Source organism: Physella acuta, unplaced genomic scaffold (genome assembly GCF_028476545.2).
Source record: "Physella acuta isolate Inbredline_101_S28 unplaced genomic scaffold, ASM2847654v3 ptg001440l, whole genome shotgun sequence".
Classification (NCBI taxonomy): Eukaryota; Metazoa; Mollusca; class Gastropoda; family Physidae; genus Physella; species Physella acuta.
In genome coordinates this window covers 201,080-227,234 of record NW_026732955.1, presented here as the reverse complement: position 1 = coordinate 227,234, position 26,155 = coordinate 201,080, and the positions used below count along the sequence as shown (strand labels likewise).

General features: G+C 37.9%; 2 protein-coding genes across 2 annotated transcripts; one reads left to right on the top strand and one right to left on the bottom strand.

The window, feature by feature from the left end:
- Positions 1-1,822: 1,822 nt before the first annotated feature.
- Positions 1,823-13,367, bottom strand: LOC131927775 (endosome-associated-trafficking regulator 1). Its single transcript, XM_059283578.1, has 7 exons — positions 13,141-13,367; positions 4,683-5,176; positions 4,494-4,567; positions 4,148-4,259; positions 3,867-3,929; positions 2,274-2,410; positions 1,823-2,159 (listed from the first exon to the last, which is right to left on the bottom strand). Exons 1-7 carry the CDS (start codon positions 13,361-13,363, stop codon positions 2,045-2,047), a joined length of 1,218 nt encoding a protein of 405 aa, XP_059139561.1. The 5' UTR covers positions 13,364-13,367; the 3' UTR covers positions 1,823-2,044.
- Positions 13,368-17,130: 3,763 nt separating this feature from the next.
- LOC131927774 (chymotrypsinogen A) lies at positions 17,131-25,860 on the top strand. The gene is made up of 9 exons (XM_059283577.1): positions 17,131-17,266; positions 18,344-18,448; positions 19,266-19,382; positions 19,802-19,870; positions 20,849-21,020; positions 21,575-21,702; positions 22,776-22,913; positions 24,697-24,845; positions 25,530-25,860. The coding sequence occupies exons 2-9, from the start codon at positions 18,352-18,354 to the stop codon at positions 25,692-25,694; spliced, it is 1,035 nt and encodes a 344-aa protein (XP_059139560.1). The 5' UTR covers positions 17,131-17,266; positions 18,344-18,351; the 3' UTR covers positions 25,695-25,860.
- The last annotated feature ends 295 nt before the right edge of the window (positions 25,861-26,155 follow it).

Below are 26,155 nucleotides of genomic sequence, written 5' to 3'. Positions count from 1 at the left end.
TACACTGACCATTGGCCATTAGTGTAAGCCATTAGTTCTAACCTGACCAGTGGCCATTAGTTCTAACCTGACCAGTGGCCATTAGTGTAATCCATTAGTTCTACCCTGACCAGTGGCCATTAGTTCTAACCTGACCATTGGCCATTAAGTGTAAGCCATTAGTTCTACCCTGACCAGTGGCCATTAGTTCTACCCTGACCAGTGGCCATTAGTTCTACACTGACCAGTGGCCATTAGTTCTACCCTGACCAGTGGCCATTAGTTCTAACCTGACCAGTGGCCATTAGTTCTAACCTGACCAGTGGCCATTAGTGTAAGCCATTAGTTCTACACTGACCATTGGCCATTAGTGTAAGCCATTAGTTCTACACTGACCATTGGCCATTAGTGTAAGCCATTAGTTCTAACCTGACCAGTGGCCATTAGTTCTAACCTGACCAGTGGCCATTAGTGTAATCCATTAGTTCTACCCTGACCAGTGGCCATTAGTTCTAACCTGACCATTGGCCATTAAGTGTAAGCCATTAGTTCTACCCTGACCAGTGGCCATTAGTTCTACCCTGACCAGTGGCCATTAGTTCTACACTGACCAGTGGCCATTAGTTCTACCCTGACCAGTGGCCATTAGTTCTAACCTGACCAGTGGCCATTAGTTCTACCCTACCCAGTGGCCATTAGTGTAAGCCATCAGTTCTACCCTGACCAGTGGCCATTAGTGTAAGCCATTAGTTCTACCCTGACCAGTGGCCATTAGTTCTAACCTGACCAGTGGCCATTAGTTCTAACCTGACCATTAGTGTAAGCCATTAGTTCTACCCTGACCAGTGGCCATTAGTTCTACCCTGACCAGTGGCCATTAGTTCTAACCTGACCAGTACCATTGTGTAAGCCATTAGTTCTAACCTGACCAGTGGCCATTAGTTCTACCCTGACCAGTGGCCATTAAGTGTAAGCCATTAGTTCTACCCTGTCCAGTGGCCATTAGTGTAAGCCATTAGTTCTACCCTGACCAGTGGCCATTAAGTGTAAGCCATTAGTTCTACCCTGACCAGTGGCCATTAAGTGTAAGCCATTAGTTCTACCCTGACCATTGGCCATTAGTTCTAACCTGACCAGTACCATTAAGTGTAAGCCATTAGTTCTAACCTGACCAGTGGCCATTAGTTCTACCCTGACCAGTGGCCATTAAGTGTAAGCCATTAGTTCTACCCTGTCTAGTGGCCATTACTGTAAGCCATTAGTTCTACCCTGACCAGTGGCCATTAAGTGTAAGCCATTAGTTCTACCCTGACCAGTGGCCATTAAGTGTAAGCCATTAGTTCTACCCTGACCATTGGCCATTAGTTCTACCCTGACCAGAGGCCATTAGTTCTACCCTGACCAGTGGCCATTAAGTGTAAGCCATTAGTTCTACACTGACCAGTGGCCATTAGTGTAAGCCATTAGTTCTACACTGACCAGTGGCCATTAGTGTAAGCCATTAGTTCTACCCTGACCAGTGGCCATTAGTGTAAGCCATTAGTTCTACCCTGACCAACTGGCCATAAGAGTTCCACAAGCACTTGAATATAAAAAGTAAAACCCAACTTTAAAATGTTTTCCATATTTGAAAGAATATTGAAAAGTTTTAATAAAAATGACACAAAGAAAATTTATTGTTATCATCAGTAGTGTACTTAAATCTCCTTCCTTCAGAGGTAGCTGACGCGGAATAGGTACCCTAATTAGTCAATATGCAAGAGAATAGAAAACTGATGATTGCTATGGATTGACAAAATTTCCTAACATTGTACAGTTAAAAATAAGAAAAAAAAGTTTCTTGTAATGTACCATAGGTGTGCAATACACCAGTTTAATCACAAATATTGAAAGACATTCTGACAATTTTATGCAGGAAATAAACATATGGAACAGTAAATATTAGATTGACAATACCACATTGCATATGTAGTACGTAACATGATAAAAACTAGAAATGTAAAAATCCATAATACACTAAAAGAATTGTAAATAAATAAAGCAAGTCCAAGAGAGCTGAGTGCTCTCATGAGGGTTTGGTGTCATGTTCTGGACTGTCTGGTTTCACCTCTGATACTTTTTCTAAAGATGCCAAAACTTGAGACAGCAGCCTGAGCTTATCTACCCCTGTCAGAAGTTCTCTGAGGAAGAAACAAAATGGTGGCTGATGAGAGAATGTACCAGGAGGAAAGTGGGGCTACATGAAAGGTTGACATCTAGAAGGAGATTCCATTAGAAAGCAAGCTGGGACTCACTTGATGTTTTTTTCTGCCCCAGCTGCAGCTGTGTGTAGCTGGTCAGCTGTGTACTTGGTCCTCTCTCTGATATCTGACAGACCGCCGTCTCCTGACTTGTAAGCTTCGTTCTCCAGCAGCAAACTTTTGATCTGGCTCTAAAGGTCAGAGGGCACAACTTTACATGGGGATATCTTTACACATCTTGTACACAGATATCTTTACACAATACTACATCTTGTACATGGGGATATCTTTACACATCTTGTACATGGGGATATCTTTACACATTACATGTTGCACATGGGGATATCTTTACACAATACATCTTGTACATGGGATATCTTTACACAATGCATCTTGTACACAGAGATATCTTTATGCAATACTACATCTTGTACATGGGGATATCTTTACACAAAACATCTTGTACATGGAGATATCTTTACACAATACATCTTGTACATGGGGATATCTTTACACAATACATCATGTACATGGGGATATCTTTACACAATACATGTTGTACATGGGGATATCTTTACACAATACATCTTGTACATGGGGATATCTTTACACATCTTGTACATGGGGATATCTTTACACAATATATCATGTACACGGGGATATCTTTACACAACACATCTTGTACATGGAGATATCTTTACACAATACATCTTGTACATGGGGATATCTTTACACAATACATCTTGTACACAGAGATATCTTTACACAATACATCTTGTACATGGGGATATCTTTACACATCTTGTACATGGGATATCTTTACACAATACATCATGTACATGGGGATATCTTTACACAATACATCTTGTACATGGGGATATCTTTACACATCTTGTACACAGAGATATCTTTACACAATACATCTTGTACATGGGGATATCTTTACACAATACATCTTGTACATGGAGATATCTTTACACAATACATCTTGTACATGGGGATATCTTTACACATCTTGTACATGGGGATATCTTTACACAACACATCTTGTACATGGGGATATCTTTACACAATACATCATGTACATGGGGATATCTTTACACAATACATCTTGTACACAGAGATATCTTTACATAATACATCTTGTACATGGGGATATCTTTACACAATACATCTTGTACATGGGGATATCTTTACACATCTTGTACATGGGGATATCTTTACACAATACATCTTGTACACAGAGATATCTTTACACAATATATCATGTACATGGGGATATCTTTACACAATACATCTTGTACATGGGGATATCTTTACACAATACATCTTGTACATGGGGATATCTTTACACAATACATCTTGTATATGGGGATATCTTTACACAATACATCTTGTACATGGAGATATCCTTACACAATACATCTTGTAAATGGGGATATCTTTACACAATACATCTTGTACATGGGGATATCTTTACACAATACATCTTGTACATGGAGATATCTTTACACAATACATCTTGTACATGGAGATATCTTTACACAATACAACTTTAATAACAGCTTTAATAAAACTATTAGTGCTTTTTAGCTTAGATGTTGATAAATATAAATGAAGCAGTAAACATTTTAGTGTCAAACTCACATTCAACACTTTGATCTCTTTTTTCAGCATTGCTACAGTAGATTCTGCCTGAACTGCACAATTCTGCAAGTATAACATGGACAAAGTATTATCAGGAAAAATATGCAATCAGGACTTGAAGCATTAGATAATCAGGACTTATGGCATTTGATAATCAGGACGTGTGGTGAAAAATTCAGCTGTTTTGGCAATTGTAAATTTGGTTTGGAATTATTTTGTTATAAAAGTATGTATTCCAATAAATGAAAGATCTAGAACAGGTCCAATATGGCAAGACTTACAGTGGTTGTGACCAGATTTTCTTCCACTTGCTGCACAGCACGTTCCAGAACAGCTGTTTCTTCTAGTTCTTTCTTTTTCTGACGCTCTAAATCTATTTTCAGCTGCAGAAGTCTGGCCAATAGAAATCAAACTCGTGTTTTTGCTTTTTATCTATGAATTTATTGGTTGAAAAAAAAATCAAATTTTAACACTAAAACAATTCGAAAGGGTATCTACAACTAAACTAGAAGAATGTAATGATCTAACAAGCGATGTGATGATACTTTTGGTAAACAATGATGTAATTATATATCTGTTGAGATAAAATGTCAACAAAGATTTCACAATGTATCTGTTGGTACTGACTTTTGATTTTTCTCACTACTAGACTGTCTTTCTATCATCAGCTCACCCTGCAGCTTTATGTTTTCCTCTTTAAGCTGAAATTAAAATGTTTGAACACTTGTATGAAATGTGTACCACATCAGGTATTATTGGACCCTCCAAACTAGTTGATATATTAACTTAGGCAAATGACAAGCATACCTAACTTACTATTCTAATTTCTTCCAACAGATCTTCATGTCCACACAACAGGTTTTTCTCTATAGTATTTGAAGAGGACTTGTGGCCACTGAGAGCTGCTCCATCTGACAAAAAATCTGGAAGTGCTAACTTCTTTCTGCCATTGTCAGTCAATATACTGTTGTCAATTTCATCTTCATACTCAATGTCATTGAAAGAACTCTGCTTTAAAACAAGCTCATGGCTTGAACTGGTGCTGTGGTTAGGCAACTGTAAGAAAGAATCTGCTATCAGATCACAGTCTACTGTTGGTAAGCTTGTATTCAACTTTGGTTCTAATAGTTGAGCTGTTGGAATAATGCTGGAGGGAGGAATGTCTGTGCCAGCCAAGGGGAGATCACTGACTGAGTCAGGGACTAGGGGAAATAATGAATCTGCTCCCCCTTTGCTTTGGCTAGAGGTGGAAGACAAAAACTTTTTGAATGAAAATGGGTTGTCTTTTTGTTTCTCTTTCTTTGAAGAACCTAAGAAAACAGTAAGAAAATATTAAATCTCCTAAAAAAATAGTATTACACGCAAGCTATGAATAAATTATGATTTATAATAATTTTAAAGTAACAAACAAGCAAACCAAAACATGCTCACATGTTGCTGATAAAGCCATTATGGTCAAATACATGCACAGTTTTGAACCCGTAACTGATGGGATAGATGTCAATTCAAGCCATCTACCTGTCCCATCACATATTTAAGTCAACTTTTTATATTTTATATCGCAAGGTGACTGCACAAGTTAACGTTCTAAAAACTTTGTACAAGGGACAACATAGCTCTAACACTATAACATGTCTAGTGCAGCCTGCAGCCATAGAACAACAGCACAGTTTCTTATTACTTGACCATTTGATCTAGTGAGTAGAGGAAATTCTATTCATCAACAGCAAATGAAAAAGTGATAATGACTGATAATAAGGATAGTGACTAGTAAAAAAAGGCAAAACGCATTTTTTACCAGTGCTTTTTAAAAAACTTCTAGAACTAAAACACTTTTAACATATTGACAAATCTATTTTAGTCCATTAGGACTAGCATAGTCCCCTCTGTACACATGGATCACACACTTCTGATTAAAATGTGACTTCTTTTATCCTGCCACAACTTATACTTTTTTATACCATGTATGACTAATAAAATTTAGTCTGCCTGATCTATTTGGAAGTGGTGTCATGACAAGTATGAATTGAATGGTGTCATGACAAGTATGAATTGAATGGTGTCATGGCAAGTATGAATTGAATGGTGTCATGACAATTATGAATTGAATGGTGTCATGACAAGTATGAATTGAATGGTGTCATGACAAGTATGAATTGAATGGTGTCATGACAATTATGAATTGAATGGTGTCATGACAATTATGAATTGAATGGTGTCATGACAAGTATGAATTGAATGGTGTCATGACAAGTATGAATTGGTTGTAAAGACCCAAGGCATATGCACTTTGAACAAAAATAATTTTGGGATTAGCCGCCAAACTCTTAGTTTGACTATAGGTAGTTTGGTTAAAAATTAGAAATTTTCAATTTGAATTGCATGAAAAATAATCAGCGTTAGTTGAGTTAGTAATACAAAAGAAACAAAATATTAGCAAAAAAGGTAGTTAGATTCTCATTAGACCTAAAAATGTATGGAGTGGCAGATAAAATGAAAGAAGGGTGCAAAAGGGTCTTGGTAAAACGCGAGGCCCAAAACATAAAATGGCAAGGCAATGAAATGCAAGAGTGGTTTGAAAACGGCAGATTACGTGACGTTTTAGTCTTGCATTTTACCCTCATCCAATAGGTAGGCTTGTTGAGGGAAAAAGGGCTGATATCTGCAAAAAATGTATGCACCTGAATTCCAACAAGAACTTGGATGCAGAAATTAAATTTTTAAATAGTTTGTATAGTTTTAATGCACCAATACCCACACAATCTTATTTCAAGTACAGTGAATCTGATGTTCCAATTTTTACAGCGTCCAAAATTTGTCGATGACTGAACAACCTATTTTTATTGTGTAAATGATTGAACATCTTTTATATTGTGTAGACTGAATACCACCTAGTTAGAAACAGCCTGATATACTTAAAATTTGTTACTGTATCATAAAATGTATTTCATTATTTTCTTCTAATATTCATTTTAATGTGATTTAATATTATATCAGTCCCAAATACTTGGCTGATTTTTTTCAGGAGAGTTTTTTTGGGCCCTACAATAATCAAAGTTAGTAGGCCTGTTGTTAAATGTTTCCATTTAAAATCATCATAATTTTATTTAAGCTAGAAATCTAGATTGGGCTAGCCTAATGCTAATTATGCTAATAAACCATGTCCATAGGGCGATTTTACTTCACGGCACTCATTACTCGAGAATAGAAATTAGATAGGCCTAGACCTAAAGTAAATAATACTAATAATAGTTAATAGGCCTGTCTATATACTTTTATATACTAATATAAGATTATAAGGCCTACTAACTCAGAGAATAGAATTAGAAAGAGATCTAGATTCTAATTCTAGGCCTAGGCCTGTATCAAGTAGTACACAATTGAGGTCATTTAGCTATCAATGTAACATAATTATAATAATAATAACAGTAGGCCTAATAAAAACAGTAGCCTAAATCCAGATTTGGTAATTTATTGTTTTAGGTACATAAAATCAGCTGTGGCTAGTACTAGTAAGGTGAATGAAAGGTGACTCATTAAATTTTGGTAATAATTTTACATTTTAATGAGGATTTGTGTTTTAAAATTGATAAAAATATTTCATGTACCTGTTTTTTTTTATACAATTATATTAAAAATTTCAGTATTAGGCCTAGACTGTAAAACTCCATTTTAGAGTATTTTATTCGCCGCTTCACGTTCACCTCCGGTTGAGCGTATTTTATTACAAACAAAACCAAAACACACAAAAATGTAAGGAAAACACTAGGTTTAGAATCATTAGTTGATAGATATAAATCTAATTATTTTTTCTGAATAAGTTTTAATTAGAAAAAGTTAAAAATATTATTAATTATCATTACAGTTCCAATTAGCCTAAATAGCATGTGATTGTTGGCGTGAGAAAAATCCCTACAAGATCAAGGGTTCAACGTGAGTTCACTTTGACTTTAATTATCAGCATACGTCATAGCTTACAGTGACTGTGAGTTCATTAAGTTAATTTATAGTATCCAGTCATGTCTTGCAATTATGCGTTTCTACTTTACGCATTGCCATGAAAATCTTAACTGACACAAACACATTTTCAAGAAAAAACAAGTTAATAAAAAGTCTAGTGAAAATGTAAGCGCAATTTCCTTAATTAATTTTTTTTTAAATGTGAAAAAATGATTAGGCCTAGCGAAACTAAACCTTGTAATTGTAACTCCCTATCACTCTCATATAAATTATAAATAAATTAATAGGGTACAAAAATAACGTTTGAATTAATAAGTAAAAAAAAAGACAACTATATTAACCTATATCAACGGAAATAGTTTTATTTTAACGAGTAGGCCTACAAGATGCTCAGTTTAAAAAAGTAGTAAATATCATCTTAGGCCTACACGATGCTCAGTTTAAATGTTCTTAATTAATTTTTTGTGACCGAACGAATGGATATTTTTGAAAACTTTCTTCTGCAATATTGTTCTAAATTATGGCAGGAATCGATTGGTAAATGTTTCAAGTCGCTAAGTGGTCTGATTGCCGAGATATGGAGCAAAAACTGCATTTGTTTGAGGTTTTTTGGCTTTTCCGGGAAATCCAGGAAGGAATTCCGGGAATTTTTTTGGCCCACAATCACCCTTGGAACTTGCTTAACATATTTGCTTTTGGAACTAGTCCTCGATATTGCTTCGTTGAGGAGGAGATACGACTTAAAGCTGCGGACACACATCCATCCATCCATCCAGAAATGACGCATTATTAAACGCAATTGCCAGTATGGAAATTGCGCTAAAAAGTTAAATCTAGATCTAAATAAATAGTACACATTCATTCAATAGTAAAAATTATGGATTTTTCTCAAGTTTTGACAAAATTAATTTAAAAAACTAAACCAAAGATTCAAAAAAAAAATAGGCTGAGTGATTTCCAAACGTTTTTGTGTGGTTCGGTTGTGTTTATAATAAAATCCACTCAACTGGAGGTGAACGTGAACCGGGGAATAAAATAAGCTAAAATGGAGTTTTACCGGCCTAGACTCTCTAAATACTAAATAAATATAATATAGATCTAGGCCTAACCTAAAGACGCTAAAGATCAGCTGACAGTGACAGCTATGTTTTTTACTGTTTTCATCAGATGCTACCTAACTGGTTTACTTCATTTTTGTGATGAGTCACCTTTCTTTCACATTACAATACTAGCCTTGGCCGATTTTTCGTACCTAATATAATATGATAGATTTCCCGGTAATCTATCGTTTTAGCGTAATCAATTCGGCTGCAGTAGTAATGTGCGGTAGAGGTAGCTGATGAATATATTTGTTTAAATAAGTTTATTTAAGTCAAATTTTACAAAATATCACAGATAATTGATTTAAAATAACAAACAGTGACCAAAACAATTTAAATAACATGAAACTAACTTTAAACTAGGTGTTTGAGATAAATATTAGTAGAAAAAAAACAGCGGCCATCTTTCCAAATAAAATTTAGAGTAGTTTCCCTGGATAAAAATGTCTATTCGTATGTATATTGTGTTGACTTTGTTGTTTAATATACATACCTGTCTTGTTTAATATAAGTAAGACAGAGGGCCGTCTTCTTATCTTTAATTTCATTTTCAAGTGAATGAAGGCTATGTATGTATGTACATCCAAGATCTCAAAAAATTTTGGGAGGTCCAACATTTACTAAACCCTTTTGTACTGATTATGGGTCGTCCATAAATGACGTCACAATCGTAGGGGGGAGGGGGGGGGGGGGGGGGGGGGTCGGTAATTTTGTGACGATGTGTGATGAGGGGGAGAGGGGGGGGGGGGGGGTTCAGATGGTGCTACGTCACACTTTTGCTTTATAGATAAGAAATGTTAGAAAACGAATTTTAGACATTATTTAGCTTTTTAAAAAACAGTTTTAATAAATTATAATAGGAATTGATTAAAATACTATATTTTGACATATTTCAGACAAGATTTTGGAAAAATATCGATGTTTTAAAAAAAAATCAACTGCAATTTTTTTTTTGGGGGGGGGGGGTTGTAGGCTGATGTGTGACGTCATTTTAGGGGGGGGGGTCTGACTTTTTGTGACAACGTGTGACGGAGGGGAGGGGGGGAGGTAAAAATCGTAAAAAAAGCGTGACGTCATTTATGGATGACCCCTTAACTTGCCAATTATTAGGTCGTCCATATTCCTCATAAATGACGTTGGACTCAAAATATGGGACGGTGTAAAATATTATTTCAAAAATGATGAAGAATATATTCGTTTTCGTTAGAAATTGTGATTAAGGGTTCGGGTATAGTAGAACTGCGAAATGATATTAAATCATCATCTTGCTTTTAGTAACTATTGGGTGAGAGGGAAATTGTCGGGAAAAGTATGACGTCATTTATGGGCGATCCATTTAATTAAGCCTAGTTGTTTTGTCTGTAGACATTAGTCTTAGGCCTACACTTTTTCTGAATTAAGATTATTGTGTTTTTTAAAATAGGTTCAAATTTTAATTTGTTACATTTGAATACCACATGGTTTTTTTTTCTTTGCCTTCTGCTGTCATCAATTTTTGATTTCTTCAGTAGTCAATCTTTACCCCTCCCCACCATCCATTATTACCACACCAAAAAAAAAAAAACACCCACTATATGTGTCATAGCGTAGATATATAGAATTAGACTAGACGAGTAGAGGTTACTAAGGACGGTAGACGATTTGGTGCGAGAGTATTGTGCGCGTGTTCAACAAAATATTTGTGGCGTGAGTGTGACGTGAGCATGGTGCGACAATGTACCGATGACGTAAGACGCAACAGTGAAGTTAGTTGGGGGTTAGATATAGTAGAAAACGGACGTATTATTTGATATTGTGAAAATGATCTATAAGTGTGTGTTAATTAAGTTCATGTTATTTCATAAACTAAGTTGTTGACATTGTTAATTAGTGTCTGCGGAACATAAGAGTGATTCCCGTCCTCCTCACGAGTATAATAGTTGCCGTATGAATAGTAGTAGATCAGAATATATTGAGATTATATATAAACCGCCCATCACAATATAGTGATATCCCCCTCTAGAAAAAAAAAACTAGATCAACGTATAGTTCGTAGGAAAATTAGAATCTATCACTTATTCGTCTGTTAAAAAAAAAAGAAATACGTCATTTTTCACAACCACGCCGTTTCATCCCCCACTAAGCACAACGTCACAAAGTTCGCGGCGCGCGTGACGTCATTTGTCATTAGGCTAATGTTTAAGAAAGATACCGCGTAATTAAAAGAAAATCAAAACAGGCACTAAATCACTATGGCGATGAGACTTTAACGACGTTTAGCCTGACTAATAGATCTAAATAACTTTAGTTCGGTGAATTATATTGGTGTTTAATTTATTACAGTGGCATGATGTTCTCCCTCTACTATACAAATTCACGTGCTTTTAATTTCTGCAACCTGCTGCCCTGAGACGTTCGGCTCTAAAATGCCCGTGACACAGCGGCTTCGGTAAATGCATTTAGGCTCCCGGTCCCACCTGTAAACGTCTGTCCATTAAGCTCCACGCAAAACGTGTGATTATTATGTGGACATAAGCGGCGCTAGTGGTGGTGTCAACAGGGGCCAAGCTCAGGTCTTAAAGGTGCTCCGCACTTCATAAAAGACAAAACTGATGTTCAGATATCGTCGGACTCTGGCGTTTTGCCGACGGCCGTACTCCTAATGCACAGTCTTAGAGGCTGTCCACTGCTAACACTATTTTATGTTAAATTCAAGGCTATACTGATCTGTGGCTTTACATTAGCTCAGTGGCGTAGCGAGGTCGAGTGTCACCCGGTGCGGCACTTAATGGTGTCACCCCCCAGAGGCGACAAACTTTCAACTTTCGATTTGTCCCATTTTACCTGCTAGTCAATACTTGTCGAATATTGTGGACAGGAGCTACTTGGTTTGAGCCTTGTTGTCAGAAGTTATTTCATTTGGAGTCAATATAGTGCGGCCTAATTTCGTCGGTAGGCATTTAGTGGCAGGCCCTTTTTGGCGGGGATGGTGTGCTGAGGTTGTTTAACACCGCTTAGTACAACAGGCATGCAATAGTTATGAACAAATGTATGCATGAAAACGAACGCTTTATGTTCCTCATTTTCATTGAGCACAGCTTTATAGAAGATTCCAAAATAGACGTCACGCATCCCCCCCCCCCCGACCACCCTGCGTAAGTTGACGTCACATTAGCATTGCATATGTGACATCGTTTATGGGCAACCCCATATAACTCATTTTGGGTATTTGGTATCAACATTTTGACAACAAAGGTTATTCAAAATGTATATAGGACTTGACATCTACCCTAAATGACATCGCACACTTAAGGGGTGGAGTAACTGGTTTTGAGACGACGTTTTACGCGGGAAGTGGGAGGGGTAAGAAACGTGAAACGTTATGTATTTCGCCTAATACAAAAATGATAAAAATATTTTTCATTAGAATTATGGCTTGACTTTAACAGACAGGGCAAAAAGGTAATTTTCGACATTACAACTATTTCGTGACGGCGAAAATGGGTGGGGGGGGGGGGGAGGTTAAGCAGAAGAGAGGTCAAAAAACGGGACGTCATTTATGATTAAATCACTAATTAAAGGAAAAAAGCTTGAAAATATTAAATGAAAATAGGAAACAAACAATAACACAAACAATAAGAATGAACTCAAACTAATATTTAAATAAACATTAGATATGTAGTGGTAGCTCTATAAAAATAGGGAGTATCTTAATGTATAAAAATTGCATCTCATAATAATAATTCTAGAACTGATGTTTATTGTCGTCAATTAAATTGTTTAAAGGGCAGAATTAAAAAAAAAAAAACGCATGCTTTGTATTTAAACACAAGACTAACCTATTTAATAGCAAACATCAATACATTTCCATACAAATAGAAATTAAAGGGAAATGACTCAAAATAATATTTTCTTAAGATGGCCGCTGTTTTTAATAGCAAATTTAGTATCTGTAACATCGTTGTTAAACTTTAATTTCCTGACATTTTTATTGATTTAAACCTTAAATGTGGTTTAATATTTAATTATCTTTAGTATTTTAGTAAAATATGCAAAAATATATCCATATTTAAGCCATATTTATTAGTTACCTTATCCCTACATTACTAGTGACGGCCGAATTGATTACGCTAAAGCGATAGATTACCGATTTCCCCAGGTTCTAATTTAATTATTAGTTAATAGGCCTAGATCTAGGTCTAGGCATGTTTTTATTTTACTGTTTACTTTTTTACCTCCACCGCCCTCATCTACTTCCACCACAAGTGAAAAACTAGACTTCTCTAAATTGACGTTTTCTTTTATCTGAAGCACGTCTGATGCTTTATCAACTCCAAAAATATCATCGGTGTCTATTTCTGATTTTTTTACATTTCTTTGCGTCGAAACCTTTTTGTCTTTCCCGACAAATGTTTTAAATGAAAACGGGTTAACATCATTTACTCCCCTTTCGGCCATTTTTATTTACTTTTTAAAACTATCAACGGTATAACCATTTACCGAAATATTATTTAGTCATATTGTAGCACAGCCACACATAGCAAAAGCACAAACACATATGTAGAAAAAAGCGAAGCTAGAATGCACACCGAAAATGCACGAAGAGAAGTTCTCATGTAGACTTGTAGATCTAGATCTAGATCTCTAGAAAAAAAAAATGAAAACTACATAAGGAGAAATTTCGGCACACTGTAAAATGCATACTCAGAAAAATGCGAAGCAGCAAAAAGCTCAAGTGAAACGATTTCGCACATACGAGATTCCACAAACACATAAATCAATAATGAGAGTTATCGCTATGCGTGTGTGTTTATGCATGCGTATTTGAATTTGTATGTGTCTGTGTTTATAGGTAGAAAGATATATTTCACACAGATATCTGCATATTTTAGTAAAAGAATAAAATCCGCCTCTTATTCTAAAATCCACGGAAACATACATTGCTAAGATTTTCCGATTACACATACATAGATGCTTTGGCCGCAGGTGCTTTGACTGTGCCTAGCACACATGTTGTTTGTCCACAGTGAGGGTTTGACCACGTCCAGTGTTTCTTCCAGACTTTTTTCTCCGGGGTTGGTCCACGTCCGCTCGTGCTTTTGTCAAAAAGTCAGGAAAACAACCTTTGGATAAACTGCATTCATTCAAGCAAATGCCTTAAGAAATGTATGAATATTTTAAGCCCATGTTTGCCCAGTGTAGTTGTAACATAAATAATTCATATAAAGAATACTGTCTCATTAAAAAAACGTCCAAACCGGAAACAGAGCAAATACGAGTTCCGGTTACCGGAAATTGATCAAATGATGATAAAAACTTCAAAGTGTAGGTGGAGCAAACGACTGCTAATCTGAAAAGTCTCGAGTTCGGATCCTAAGCTGGAGTCTGTCAGGCGTCATTGAGACCATCCAGCTCTGTTGGGTACCTGACTCACCCATCACCTTATGGAAACAAAGCGGCTGAACATAGTGCTAACCCCTGTGACCCAAGGTCATTGAAACAGATGAACTCTACTTCATTTGCCTAATGCGTCTTATATATAAAACTTCTACCGGTAATCAAGTTATCGTGGATTCACACACACACACACACACACACACACACACACACATACACACAGAGAGAGAGAGAGAGAGAGAGAGAGAGAGAGAGAGAGAGAGAATTAGAGAAATAGAGACACAGACAAGATGGGGTTTTCCGAATCGCGGTGGTTTCAAACGTCGAGATTTGTCTTTTTTTCTTCTTTCTCTACGCTCTGTAAACGAGAAAGTAAAAAGTCAAATTGTTTCGTTGAAAAATTCTCAAGAAATTTATCATAGACCCAATGCGCAGTAAAGTAATAACATTTATCTTTCAAATGTGCTTGTAGCACTTTGTTTAATTTAAGTGTTGACCAGATAAGCGTCGTGCAAACACACAGCTTCAATAGCTGCAAGATGCCCTATGTTCAAGAAAAGGGTTATGCGAGGAGGGAGAATCCGTCAACATTGGGCTGGTGGCTGCCTTGAATACTAAATGAGATAGAGCAACGAAAGGGGATTTTTGTAGGACGGTAATCGTGTTCTTGTCCCGGACAAAGATGTGTCATTGGTGAGTTCTGGCAAGGTCAAAGGTCAGTTAGTCATGTAGTTTGCTTCTTCCTGAGGAAACTATGCAGATCTATTATTGAAAATATTATTGATAATTGTGGGGTTTTTTTTGTTGTTGGTGTAACAGGGGATAGATTTTGTTGGTGTAACAGGCAGTGTTTCTTCCAGATTTTTTTCTCCGGGGGGGGGGGGGGCACTTGATATCTTCGGGGGGGGCGGTAAACTTTCTTCGGGGGGGGGGGGGGGGGCGTACACTGTTAAAAGTATATATTTTCTATATAAATTATATAAATTTCATTCCTTTCGGGGGGGGGGTAAAAAATTTTCAGGGCGGCTTCGACCCCCCGAAGAGATGCCTGGAAGAAACTCTGGTAACAGGGGCTAGATTTTGGTGTGGCTGGGAACTAGGTTTTGGAGTGGCTGGGGTTGATTTTTGTGTGGCAGGGGTTGGTTTTGGTGTGGCAGGGGACTAGGTTTTGGTGTGGCAGGGAACTAGGTTTTGGTGTGGCTGGGGTTGATTTTTGTGTGGCAGGGGTTGGTTTTGTGTGGCAGGGGACTAGGTTTTGGTGTGGCAGGGAACTAGGTTTTGGTGTGGCTGGGGACTAGGTTTTGGTGTGGCAGGGGACTAGGTTTTGGTGTGGCAGGGGACTAGGTTTTGGTGTGGCTGGGAGCTAGGTTTTGGCGTGGCTGGGAACTAGGTTTTGTGTGGCAGGGGACTAGGTTTTGGTGTGGCTGGGGACTAGGTTTTGGTGTGGCTGGGGACTAGGTTTTGGTGTGGCTGGGAACTAGGTTTTGGTGTGGCAGGGGACTAGGTTTTGGTGTGGCAGGGGACTAGGTTTTGGTGTGGCAGGGGACTAGGTTTTGGTGTGGCTGGGAACTAGGTTTTGGTGTGGCAGGGGACTAGGTTTTGGTGTGGCAGGGAACTAGGTTTTGGTGCGGCTGGGGACAGGGTTTTGGTGTGGCAGGGGTAGGTTTTGGTGTGGCAGGGGACTAGGTTTTGGTGTGGCTGGGAACTAGGTTTTGGTGTGGCAGGGGACTAGGTTTTGGTGTGGCAGGGGACTAGGTTTTGGTGTGGCAGGGGACTAGGTTTTGGTGTGGCAGGGGACTAGGTTTTGGTGTGGCAGGGGACTAGGTTTTGGTGTGGCAGGGGACTAGGTTTTGGTGTGGCAGGGGACTAGGTTTTGTGTGGCAGGGGACTAGGTTTTGGTGTGGCAGGGGTAGGTTTTGTGTGGCAGGGGACTAGGTTTTGGTGTGGCTGGGGACTAGGTTTTGGTGTAGCTGGGGACTAGGTTTTGGAGTGGCTGGGAACTAGGTTTTGGTGTGGCAGGGGACTAGGTTTTGGTGTGGCAGGGGATTAGGTTTTGGTGTGGCAGGGGACTAGGTTTTGGTGTGGCGGGGGACTAGGTTTTGGTGTGGCAGGGTACTAGGTTTTGGTGTGGCAGGGAACTAGGTTTTGGTGTGGCAGGGGACTAGGTTTTGGTGTGGCAGGGGACTAGGTTTTGGTGTGGCTGGGAGCTAGGTTTTGGTGTGGCTGGGAGCTAGGTTTTGGTGTGGCTGGGAATTAGGTTTTGGTGTGGCAGGGGACTAGGTTTTGGTGTGGCAGGGGACTAGGTTTTGGTGTGGTAGGGGACTAGGTTTTGGTGTGGCAGGGAACTAGGTTTTGGTGTGGCAGAGAACTAGGTTTTGTGTGGCTGGGAGCTAGGTTTTGTGTGGCATTTTATCTTAATTGCACTTTTACGAAAAACAGGCAGTGCCTTCTGGTCCAATTAAAGACAGACCTGCCTCACCAATCCTGTCTGTTGCTGTCACGTACCATCAAAGCTGACGAAATATTTGAATCGGATGTAGAAACAAAGCTAGATAGCGCTGTCTTTGAACCGGATTTAAAAATCAAAGCGAAACAACACTACGAAGACGTCCATTCAATGGGCTCTTCTTCAAACACACTAAACTTCCGATTGTTGTGTGACGTCATGGGGGAAAAATGTCCATTTCCTTTATAATGTGGGTGCATGTCCGGAATGACAATGAAACCAATCTTTACTAAAGAAAATCTAAATACCATCAGCTGTAAAACTGGCTTAAAGCAACATTCGTTTAAATGAGTTGTTTTACGAAGTTTTACAATGCTTTCTTGAAACATGTGCCGTTTAACGCAAGTCTGTTGTTTGTTCCCTGAAAGACAGAAGGCTTTGTCAGGGTATAAAAGGGGTTTCAAGTTTTTAAACGTCTGGGGTCCAGGGTTTGTTCTTACACCGAGAAATATCAGCAGGTAAGTGCTTCAATGAACCCTTGTTTCTGTAGGTGTTAAAACTTGCCGCAATATCAAGGTCATCTTGTATTGTTTGCTAGTCTTACCTTATATCAAAGCATTTTTTATTTAAGGTAAAAGATATATTTCCGTCTTTGGATAACAAATGTTGTATATTCTATTTGGTGGAACTTCATTCTAGTAAGTGGACATCTATAAATGACGAAACGCATTTTTAAAAACGCGTTTTACCTCCCCCGATGCGGATATTCTCACTATGTCATTAAAAAGTCTGAATGTGACGTAACATTTCATCCTAACCCCTCAAACTTGTGGGGGTTTTTTTGTTGTTTTTTTAACGACGATTTCCTATCTCTAATGTTAACAGACCTTGGTTAACATTGAGTTATTAATCAATTATTATTACTGTTTACAAAATAATTTTATAAAACGCGAAATAATAAATGTAAGTTAATTTGTGACATTACTTTTTAAAAACTAAAAGTTTATCGATACTCCTGACTTGTGTGTTTGAAAGCAAGGCAATTTTACTTTAACTAGAAGTGATTTACTTGTTAATATGTACAAAAACTATACTGTTAAATAAAGATTTGAGAGATAGTTATTTTAGATTGTGACAATTTAACGATAAAACGTTGCAACAGTAATTTAATTTATACGAGGCTACATTTTTGTCAACAAGAACAGTCGATTGCTATAAGTGGGTACAAATGACATATAACTAAAGTTCTGTAACTGGCCTACATATGTAATAAGATCAAAAGATTAAACGTTTCCCTTAAATCCCTCATGCTTGTATTGTACATCGGTTAAAAAAAAAGGAATGGGCATTATGGGTGTAAATCTACGTTAGTTCTGTAGGTCAACAAGGTCAACATTACACAGGGAGGTGACTCAATGGGGGATAACCCAGTCAAACTTAGGTTTGTTAGTAGATTACAACTGCGTTTGATCTTATTGACAAATGTTATAGAGCGCATGTAAGCCTCAGTGTGAGATGGATGTACAGATACGAACCATTAGAAGCGATACTAAGTGAGAGTCATACAAATATCTTTAAAAAATCTTTTGTTTCAGAAACAAAAATGTCCATGAAAAGGTCCTTAACCACCGATTTTTTTTTGGCTGTACTCATCCACTCTTGTCTAAACCTGCCGGGTGCTCAAGGTCAGACGTCAGATGGTGAGTAACTTGTGCTGGGGTTTTATTGGGTTCATCTTTCGTTCTCAATCATACAACATATCATCTTTTGAGTTGTTATTGGGTGCATCTTTCCTTCTCAATCACACAACATATCATCTTTAGAGCTGTATTCGGTGCATCTTTCGTTCTCAATCATACAACATATCATCTTTTGAGTTGTTATTGGGTGCATCTTTCCTTCTCAATCACACAACATATCATCTTTAGAGCTGTATTCGGTGCATCTTTCGTTCTCAATCACACAACATATCATCTTTTGAGTTGTTATTGGGTGCATCTTTCCTTCTCAATCACACAACATATCATCTTTAGAGCTGTATTCGGTGCATCTTTCGTTTTCAATCACATAACATATCATCTTTTGAGTTGTTATTGGGTGCATCTTTCCTTCTCAATCACACAACATATCATCTTTAGAGCTGTATTCGGTGCATCTTTCGTTTTCAATCACATAACATATCATCTTTAGAGCTGTATTGGGTGCATCTTTCGTTTTCAATCACACAACATATCATCTTTAGAGCTGTATTGGGTGCATCTTTCGTTTTCAATCACATAACATATCATCTTTAGAGCTGTATTGGGTGCATCTTTCATTCTCAATCACACAACATATTATATTTATAGTTGTTATTGGGTGCATCTTTCGTTTTCAATCACATAACATATCATCTTTAGAGCTGTTACATGTAATCCACCCTCCTTTTGGAGCTGTAATCCACCTCCACCTCTAAATGGCCACCCTCCCCTATGCCCCAACATGCCTCTATGCTAAAGATATTCTGCTGTCCTACAGCTTCACTATGCTACAGACAGTGTTTGGCTACATACAACCTGTACGCGTCGTTCGTCAGCTCCACTTACTTTATACAGAACTACATGACACAGTGTGCCAAGAACTGCCCAGGGGGAGGTAATCACAAATCTCACGTCATAGAACTAGAGCCATTCAACTAACAAAGAAAGTTTTTAATATTTATTTTAAGAATATATTCGGATATTTCATGTCACTAAAATTGTTGTTATATATTTGATGTCACTAAAATTGTTGTTTTTGATGTCACTTAAAATGGTTGTGGCATGATTGGTGTCACAAAAACTGTTGTTTTTTATGTCATTTAAAATAGTTGTGGCATGATTGGTGTCACTAAAACTGTTGTTTTTGATGTCACCTAAAATGGTTGTGGCATGATTGATGTCACTAAAACTGTTGTTTTTGATGTCACCTAAAATGGTTGTGGCATGATTGATGTCACTAAAACTGTTGTTTTTGATGTCACCTAAAATGGTTGTGGCATGATTGATGTCACTAAAACTGTTGTTAAATTACAGTCCCGCAGACTACAGTGAGTCCAACACTACCAACCAGTACACGAACTACCTTAAGGACACCTGTTGATGGTAGGTGACTCCCATCCTTTACTTTTTACAAGCTTTTATTTAACTTGCTTCGTCAGTCGTCAGTCTATCTATCTGTCATCATATATCGAAACGAGCGAGCGAAATTTCGGGAACTTCTAACTGACAAATTCGTTTTAAAGTTGGCACATTGGTCAAGACTTAAAGACAATGTAATATGACATTAAATATGACTTAATTTGATTCCTAATTAATTGTTAATGAATTTAAAAAAATTGTCTTAAATTAGTAGGTTGTTCTACTACTCTTTCCGCACCACAATATACGCGCGTTATCATGCTCAATTGGTGTGCAATAACTTTTAGTCATGTAACTCTGTAGTAAATTAAAAAATTTAAAGTAGGCCCGTTGAAAAAAAAAGCTGCATAAAAAAACCTTGTATTGTAATCAAAATAGTTTATATAATAATGCACTACAAAGGAGAAAAATATATTGTTTAAATATATAAAATATAAAAGAAAAGCGTGGGTGGGGTCTCTTCCTAAATTTTAGTAAAGGTATCCAATAGATAATACAGTGACCTGTGCTTTTCTTTATAGTTATTCAAATAGTTTAGTGTATGATTATATAATTAATGAAAAGCATTTATTTTCTCGTTTTTAGTGTATTATCAGTTGATATTAAAACGTTTTTTAATGCAATGTTTTTCAACTTACCTTTGTCGTCTTAAACTTGTCTTTAGCCAGTTTCTCCTGAGCATGTTACACTGACTTCATATATAACTTCTTAAATCCTGTGACATATATGTTGTAGACTGTGTACATTAAAAGTCTTATTTTGACCTGTGTACATTAAATGTCTTGTTTTGACCTGTGTACATTGAATGTCTTGTTTTGACTTGCGTACATTGAATGTCTTGTTTTGACCTGTGTACATTAAATGTCTTGTTTTGACCTGTGTACATTAAATGTCTAGTTTTGACCTGTATGTATTTAATGTCTTGTTTTGACCCGTGTCCAGCCACCTACGAATGTGGCCCCAACCACTCCAGATATAAAACCGTCCCCCACGAGAACGCCAGCGAGTGTGAGTTCCCCTGGGTCGTGGCCGTCAACGCTGGGTCCCTCTTCTGTGGCGGGACAATCTTGGATTCGAGGCACATCCTGACGGCAGCGCATTGTCTGAAGGACAGGTAGGTTTACATACTCACGCGTCTTATACACGGTTTATACACACTTGTGTCATAGTTACCATAAGGATACAATGGCTTACAAATGTACAACCAGATAGACCTACATACGTAGATGTCTTAGTCCATGGATATACAGAGATTTATGCAGATATTCTTCTTTACCTCAATGGCACGAGTCTCAGCTACCCCTATGGAATATCAGTTGTTATCAAAGAGTTGATATCAAAGAGTTGTAGTAGCGTAGCGAGGAGGGGGGGGGGGGACATATGTCCCCGGGCGCCGACCTTAGGGGGCGCCAAAATGGGTTGGAAAAATAAATCGAAAGTTTGAGGGGGGGTGCAAATCGAAAAGTTTGTCCCCGGGCACCGGGAAGGGTCGCTACGCCTCTGTTATCAAACAGTTGTTATCAAAGAGTTGTTATCAAGGAGTTGTTGTCAAAGAGTTGTTATCAAGGAGTTGTTGTCAAAGAGTTGTTATCAAGGAGTTGTTGTCAAAGAGTTGTTATCAAAGAGTTGTTGTCAAAGAGTTGTTGTCAAAGAGTTGTTATCTTGCAGGCAAACAGGCGCTGTTCTGCCGGCATCCAGTGTCATTGTCGGTGTTGGCTCATCCAATGTCAAGAAACTTCAGAGCTATTACGTCACTAGGGTCAATGTGGACCGCAGGCACGTGGCTAACATCAACGGTAGGTTTGTCATAATTTACCACATGGTGTGTTTGGTGGGCTTCTGGTCGTGATTTACCACATGAGTGTATGGTGTGTTTGGTGGGCTTGTGGCTGTGATTTACCACATGGTGTGTTTGGTGGGCTTATGGCCATATTTACCACATGAGTGTATGGTGTGTTTGGTGGGCTTGTGGCTGTGATTTACCACATGGTGTGTTTGGTGGGCTTATGGCCATGATTTACCACATGGTGTGTTTGGTGGGCTTATGGCCATGATTTACCACATGGTGTGTTTGGTGGGCTTATGGCCATTATTTACCACATGGTGTGTTTGGTGGGCTTATGGCCATTATTTACCACATGGTGTGTTTGGTGGGCTTGTGGCCGTGTGTATTTAACATTGTACTGTTTGTAGAAATATTATATCCCCTTCATGTTGTATTACATGCTATAGTTTGTGTAGACCTACATAATGCTATAACCACAGTATGTTGAATTAAAGCTAAAGTTTGTGTAGGCCTACCTAATGCTATAACCACTGTATGTTGAATTAAAGCTAAAGTTTGTGTAGGCCTACATAATGCTATAACCACTGTATGTTGAATTAAAGCTAATGTTTGTGTAGACCTACCTAATGCTATAACCACTGTATGTTGAATTAAAGCTAAAGTTTGTGTAGGCCTACATAATGCTATAACCACAGTATGTTGAATTAAAGCTAATGTTTGTGTAGGCCTACCTAATGCTATAACCACTGTATGTTGAATTAAAGCTAATGTTTGTGTAGGCCTACATAATGCTATAACCACAGTATGTTGAATTAAAGCTAATGTTTGTGTAGGCCTACCTAATGCTATAACCACAGTATGTTCAATTAAAGCTAATGTTTGTGTAGGCCTACATAATGCTATAACCACAGTATGTTCAATTAAAGCTAATGTTTGTGTAGGCCTACATAATGCTATAACCACAGTATGTTGAATTAAAGCTAAAGTTTGTGTAGACCTACCTAATGCTATAACCACAGTATGTTCAATTAAAGCTAATGTTTGTGTAGGCCTACCTAATGCTATAACCACTGTATGTTGCAGATTATGACGTAGCGGTGCTCACCTTAGCGAAACCACTGACATACTCCTACTGTGTATCACCTGTATGTCTGCCTAACGTCAATGATGACCCAAGAAATGCTGAGTACTGTGTAGCTGCCGGATGGGGCGTGGACAGTTGTAAGTTGGCTGTTGTTTAAAGATGTTCAAGTTCCAGCATGTTGATAAGTTAAACGTTCGTGTTTGTTGATAGAGAGATAGATATATAGATATCAGAAAAAAGCTATATTATTAGTTTGATGCAATTCGGATTTTTAAAAAGATAGTTATGAAATAATCCTGTCAATACAAGTAACATTTTCCAATAAATTTTTGGCCGGATTACAATGTAATTGTTCAATTGAAACATGTGAGTTTGTAACTTTAAAAAGGGGCCAGTGTTAGTAAAAAGGGAGTCATTACGTAAATATACTGAGATCACGTGATTAGCCGGTCCACTCCAGCCGTCTGTTGTATGACCTTGATAAACTTTTGATTTCAGTCTATTCTAGCCGCCTGTTGTATGACCTTGATAAACTTTTGATTTCAGTCTATTCTAGCCGTCTGTTGTATGACCTTGATAAACTTTTGATTTCAGTCTATAGCCGTCTGTTGTATGACCTTGATAAACTTTTGATTTCAGTCTATTCTAGCCGTCTGTTGTATGACCTTGATAAACTTTTGATTTCAGTCTATAGCCGTCTGTTGTATGACCTTGATAAACTTTTGATTTCAGTCTATAGCCGTCTGTTGTATGACCTTGATAAACTTTTGATTTCAGTCTATAGCCGTCTGTTGTATGACCTTGATAAACTTTTGATTTCAGTCTATAGCCGTCTGTTGTATGACCTTGATAAACTTTTGATTTCAGTCTATAGCCGTCTGTTGTATGACCTTGATAAACTTTTGATTTCAGTCTATAGCCGTCTGTTGTATGACCTTGATAAACTTTTGATTTCAGTCTATAGCCGTCTGTTGTATGACCTTGATAAACTTTTGATTTTAGCTTACAGCCGTCTGTTGTATGACCTTGATAAACTTTTGATTTCAGTCTATAGCCGTTTGTTGTATGACCTTGATAAACTTTTGATTTCAGTCTATAGCCGTCTGTTGTATGACCTTGATAAACTTTTAATTTCAGTCTATAGCCGTCTGTTGTATGACCTTGATACACTTTTGATTTCAGTCTATAGCCGTCTGTTGTATGACCTTGATAAACTTTTGATTTCAGTCTATAGCCGTCTGTTGTATGACCTTGATAAACTTTTGATTTCAGTCTATTCTAGTCGTCTGTTGAATGACCTTGATAAACTTTTGATTTCAGTCTTTTCTAGCCGTCTGTTGTATGACCTTGATAAACTTTTGATTTCAGTCTATTCTAGCCGTCTGTTGTATGACCTTGATAAACTTTTGATTTCAGTCTATTCTAGCCGTCTGTTGTATGACCTTGATAAACTTTTGATTTCAGTCTATAGCCGTCTGTTGTATGACCTTGATAAACTTTTGATTTCAGTCTATAGCCATCTGTTGTATGACCTTGATAAACTTTTGATTTCAGTCTATAGCCGTCTGTTGTATGACCTTGATAAACTTTTGATTTCAGTCTTTAGCCGTCTGTTGTATGACCTTGATAAAGTTTTGATTTCAGTCTATTCTAGCCGTCTGTTGTATGACCTTGATAAACTTTTGATTTCAGTCTTTAGCCGTCTGTTGTATGACCTTGATAAACTTTTGATTTTAGTCTATAGCCGTCTGTTGTATGACCTTGATAAACTTTTGATTTCAGTCTATAGCCGTCTGTTGTATGACCTTGATAAACTTTTGATTTCAGTCTATATGCGTCTGTTGTATGACCTTGATAAACTTTTGATTTCAGTCTATTCTAGCCGTCTGTTGTATGACCTTGATAAACTTTTGATTTCAGTCTATTCTAGCCGCCTGTTCTACGACCTGGGTAAAATTGAGCTGCCTATTGTAGAGTCGGCCTTGTGTCAGACGTCGTATGGCAGTTACATCAACGACCTCAAGTTCTGTGCCGGCAACTTTAAGGAGGGCGGGATAGATACCTGTCAGGTAATGGAGTAGATGGGGGTGTGTGTGGGGGGGGGGGGGGGTTAATACTTGCTGAAGATGTATTCTGTATGACTGTTGTATTATGCGCCACTGTCTGTATGACTGTTGTATTATGCGCCACTGTCTGTATGACTGTTGTATTATGCGCCACTGTCTGTATGACTGTTGTATTATGCGCCACTGTCTGTATGACTGTCGTATTATGCGCCATTCTCTGTATGACTGTTGTATTATGCGTCACTGTCTGTATGACTGTTGTATTATGCGCCACTGTCTGTATGACTGTCGTATTATGCGCCATTCTCTGTATGACTGTTGTATTATGCGTCACTGTCTGTATGACTGTAGTATTATGCGCCACTGTCTGTATGACTGTCGTATTATGCGCCATTCTCTGTATGACTGTCGTATTATGCGCCATTCTCTGTATGACTATTGTATAATGCGTCACTGTCTGTATGACTGTTGTATTATGCGCCACTGTCTGTATGATTGTTGTATTATGCGCCACCCAACCAGTGTTCTTTCAGGCATCTTCTCGGCGAAACTGAAATAAAAAACTAAATCGAAATAGAAAAATACATTTTAACCATTCTTGTAACTGAAGATTCAAATTCCCCCCCCCCCGTACCTGTAGCTAATTGTCTGAAAGAAACCCTACATGCCGTGTATGTTCTGTTACAGGGCGACTCGGGTGGACCTCTGATGTGCTTGACCAACGGCCGCTGGGTGGTCCACGGCATCGTGTCGTTCGGCTCGGGTTGTGCACGGCCCTACTACCCAGGGATCTACACTCGGGTGGCCAACCGTCAGATCTCGGACTTTATCACCACAGCACTTCAGTTCTAGCCTGCCGACCCCGTGGTGGACACCGCACGCCAGTACTATCATAACAGCATTCTCAAAATGTCAATAGAAACGTTTAATTGTAAAAAGAAAATGTGATATCTATTGTTTTAAAACAGGAATATATTTATTGTTAATTTTGTTCGAGAATAAAAAGAAATATTTTTGGCTTGCGTTTTTACATATAGTGTCAGGTACTTTTGTTGTGTTTTGTTTGCTATTGTTACGTCCCTTGCATTGTATTTATATTGGTAATGTCCCTTGATTTATTTTGAATTATTTTTTTTAAACATTGATATTTTTCCAAATTCTTGTCAGAACTCCGTCAACATAGAGTATTTTGATCAATTCCTATTACAATTTATTAAAACCGTTTTCTAAAACGCGAAATAACGGCTAAAACTCGTTTTCTTACATTGCTTTTTTATAATGCCAAAAAGTGACGTCACCCCATATGAACTCCC

Bases quoted from the DNA above. Each gene is read 5' to 3' on its own strand.
- LOC131927775 (XM_059283578.1), bottom strand. From the start codon at position 13,363: ATGGCCGAAAGGGGAGTAAATGATGTTAACCCGTTTTCATTTAAAACA. The intron at 4,260-4,493 runs GTCAGTACCAAC...TCTATTGGCCAG, and splicing joins AGTAGTGAGAAAAATCAAAA to ACTTCTGCAGCTGAAAATAG. The intron at 3,930-4,147 runs GTAAGTCTTGCC...TTATACTTGCAG, and splicing joins AAAATCTGGTCACAACCACT to AATTGTGCAGTTCAGGCAGA.
- LOC131927774 (XM_059283577.1), top strand. From the start codon at position 18,352: ATGTCCATGAAAAGGTCCTTAACCACCGATTTTTTTTTGGCTGTACTC. The intron at 19,383-19,801 runs GTAATCACAAAT...GTTAAATTACAG, and splicing joins CAAGAACTGCCCAGGGGGAG to TCCCGCAGACTACAGTGAGT. The intron at 24,846-25,529 runs GTAATGGAGTAG...GTTCTGTTACAG, and splicing joins GCGGGATAGATACCTGTCAG to GGCGACTCGGGTGGACCTCT.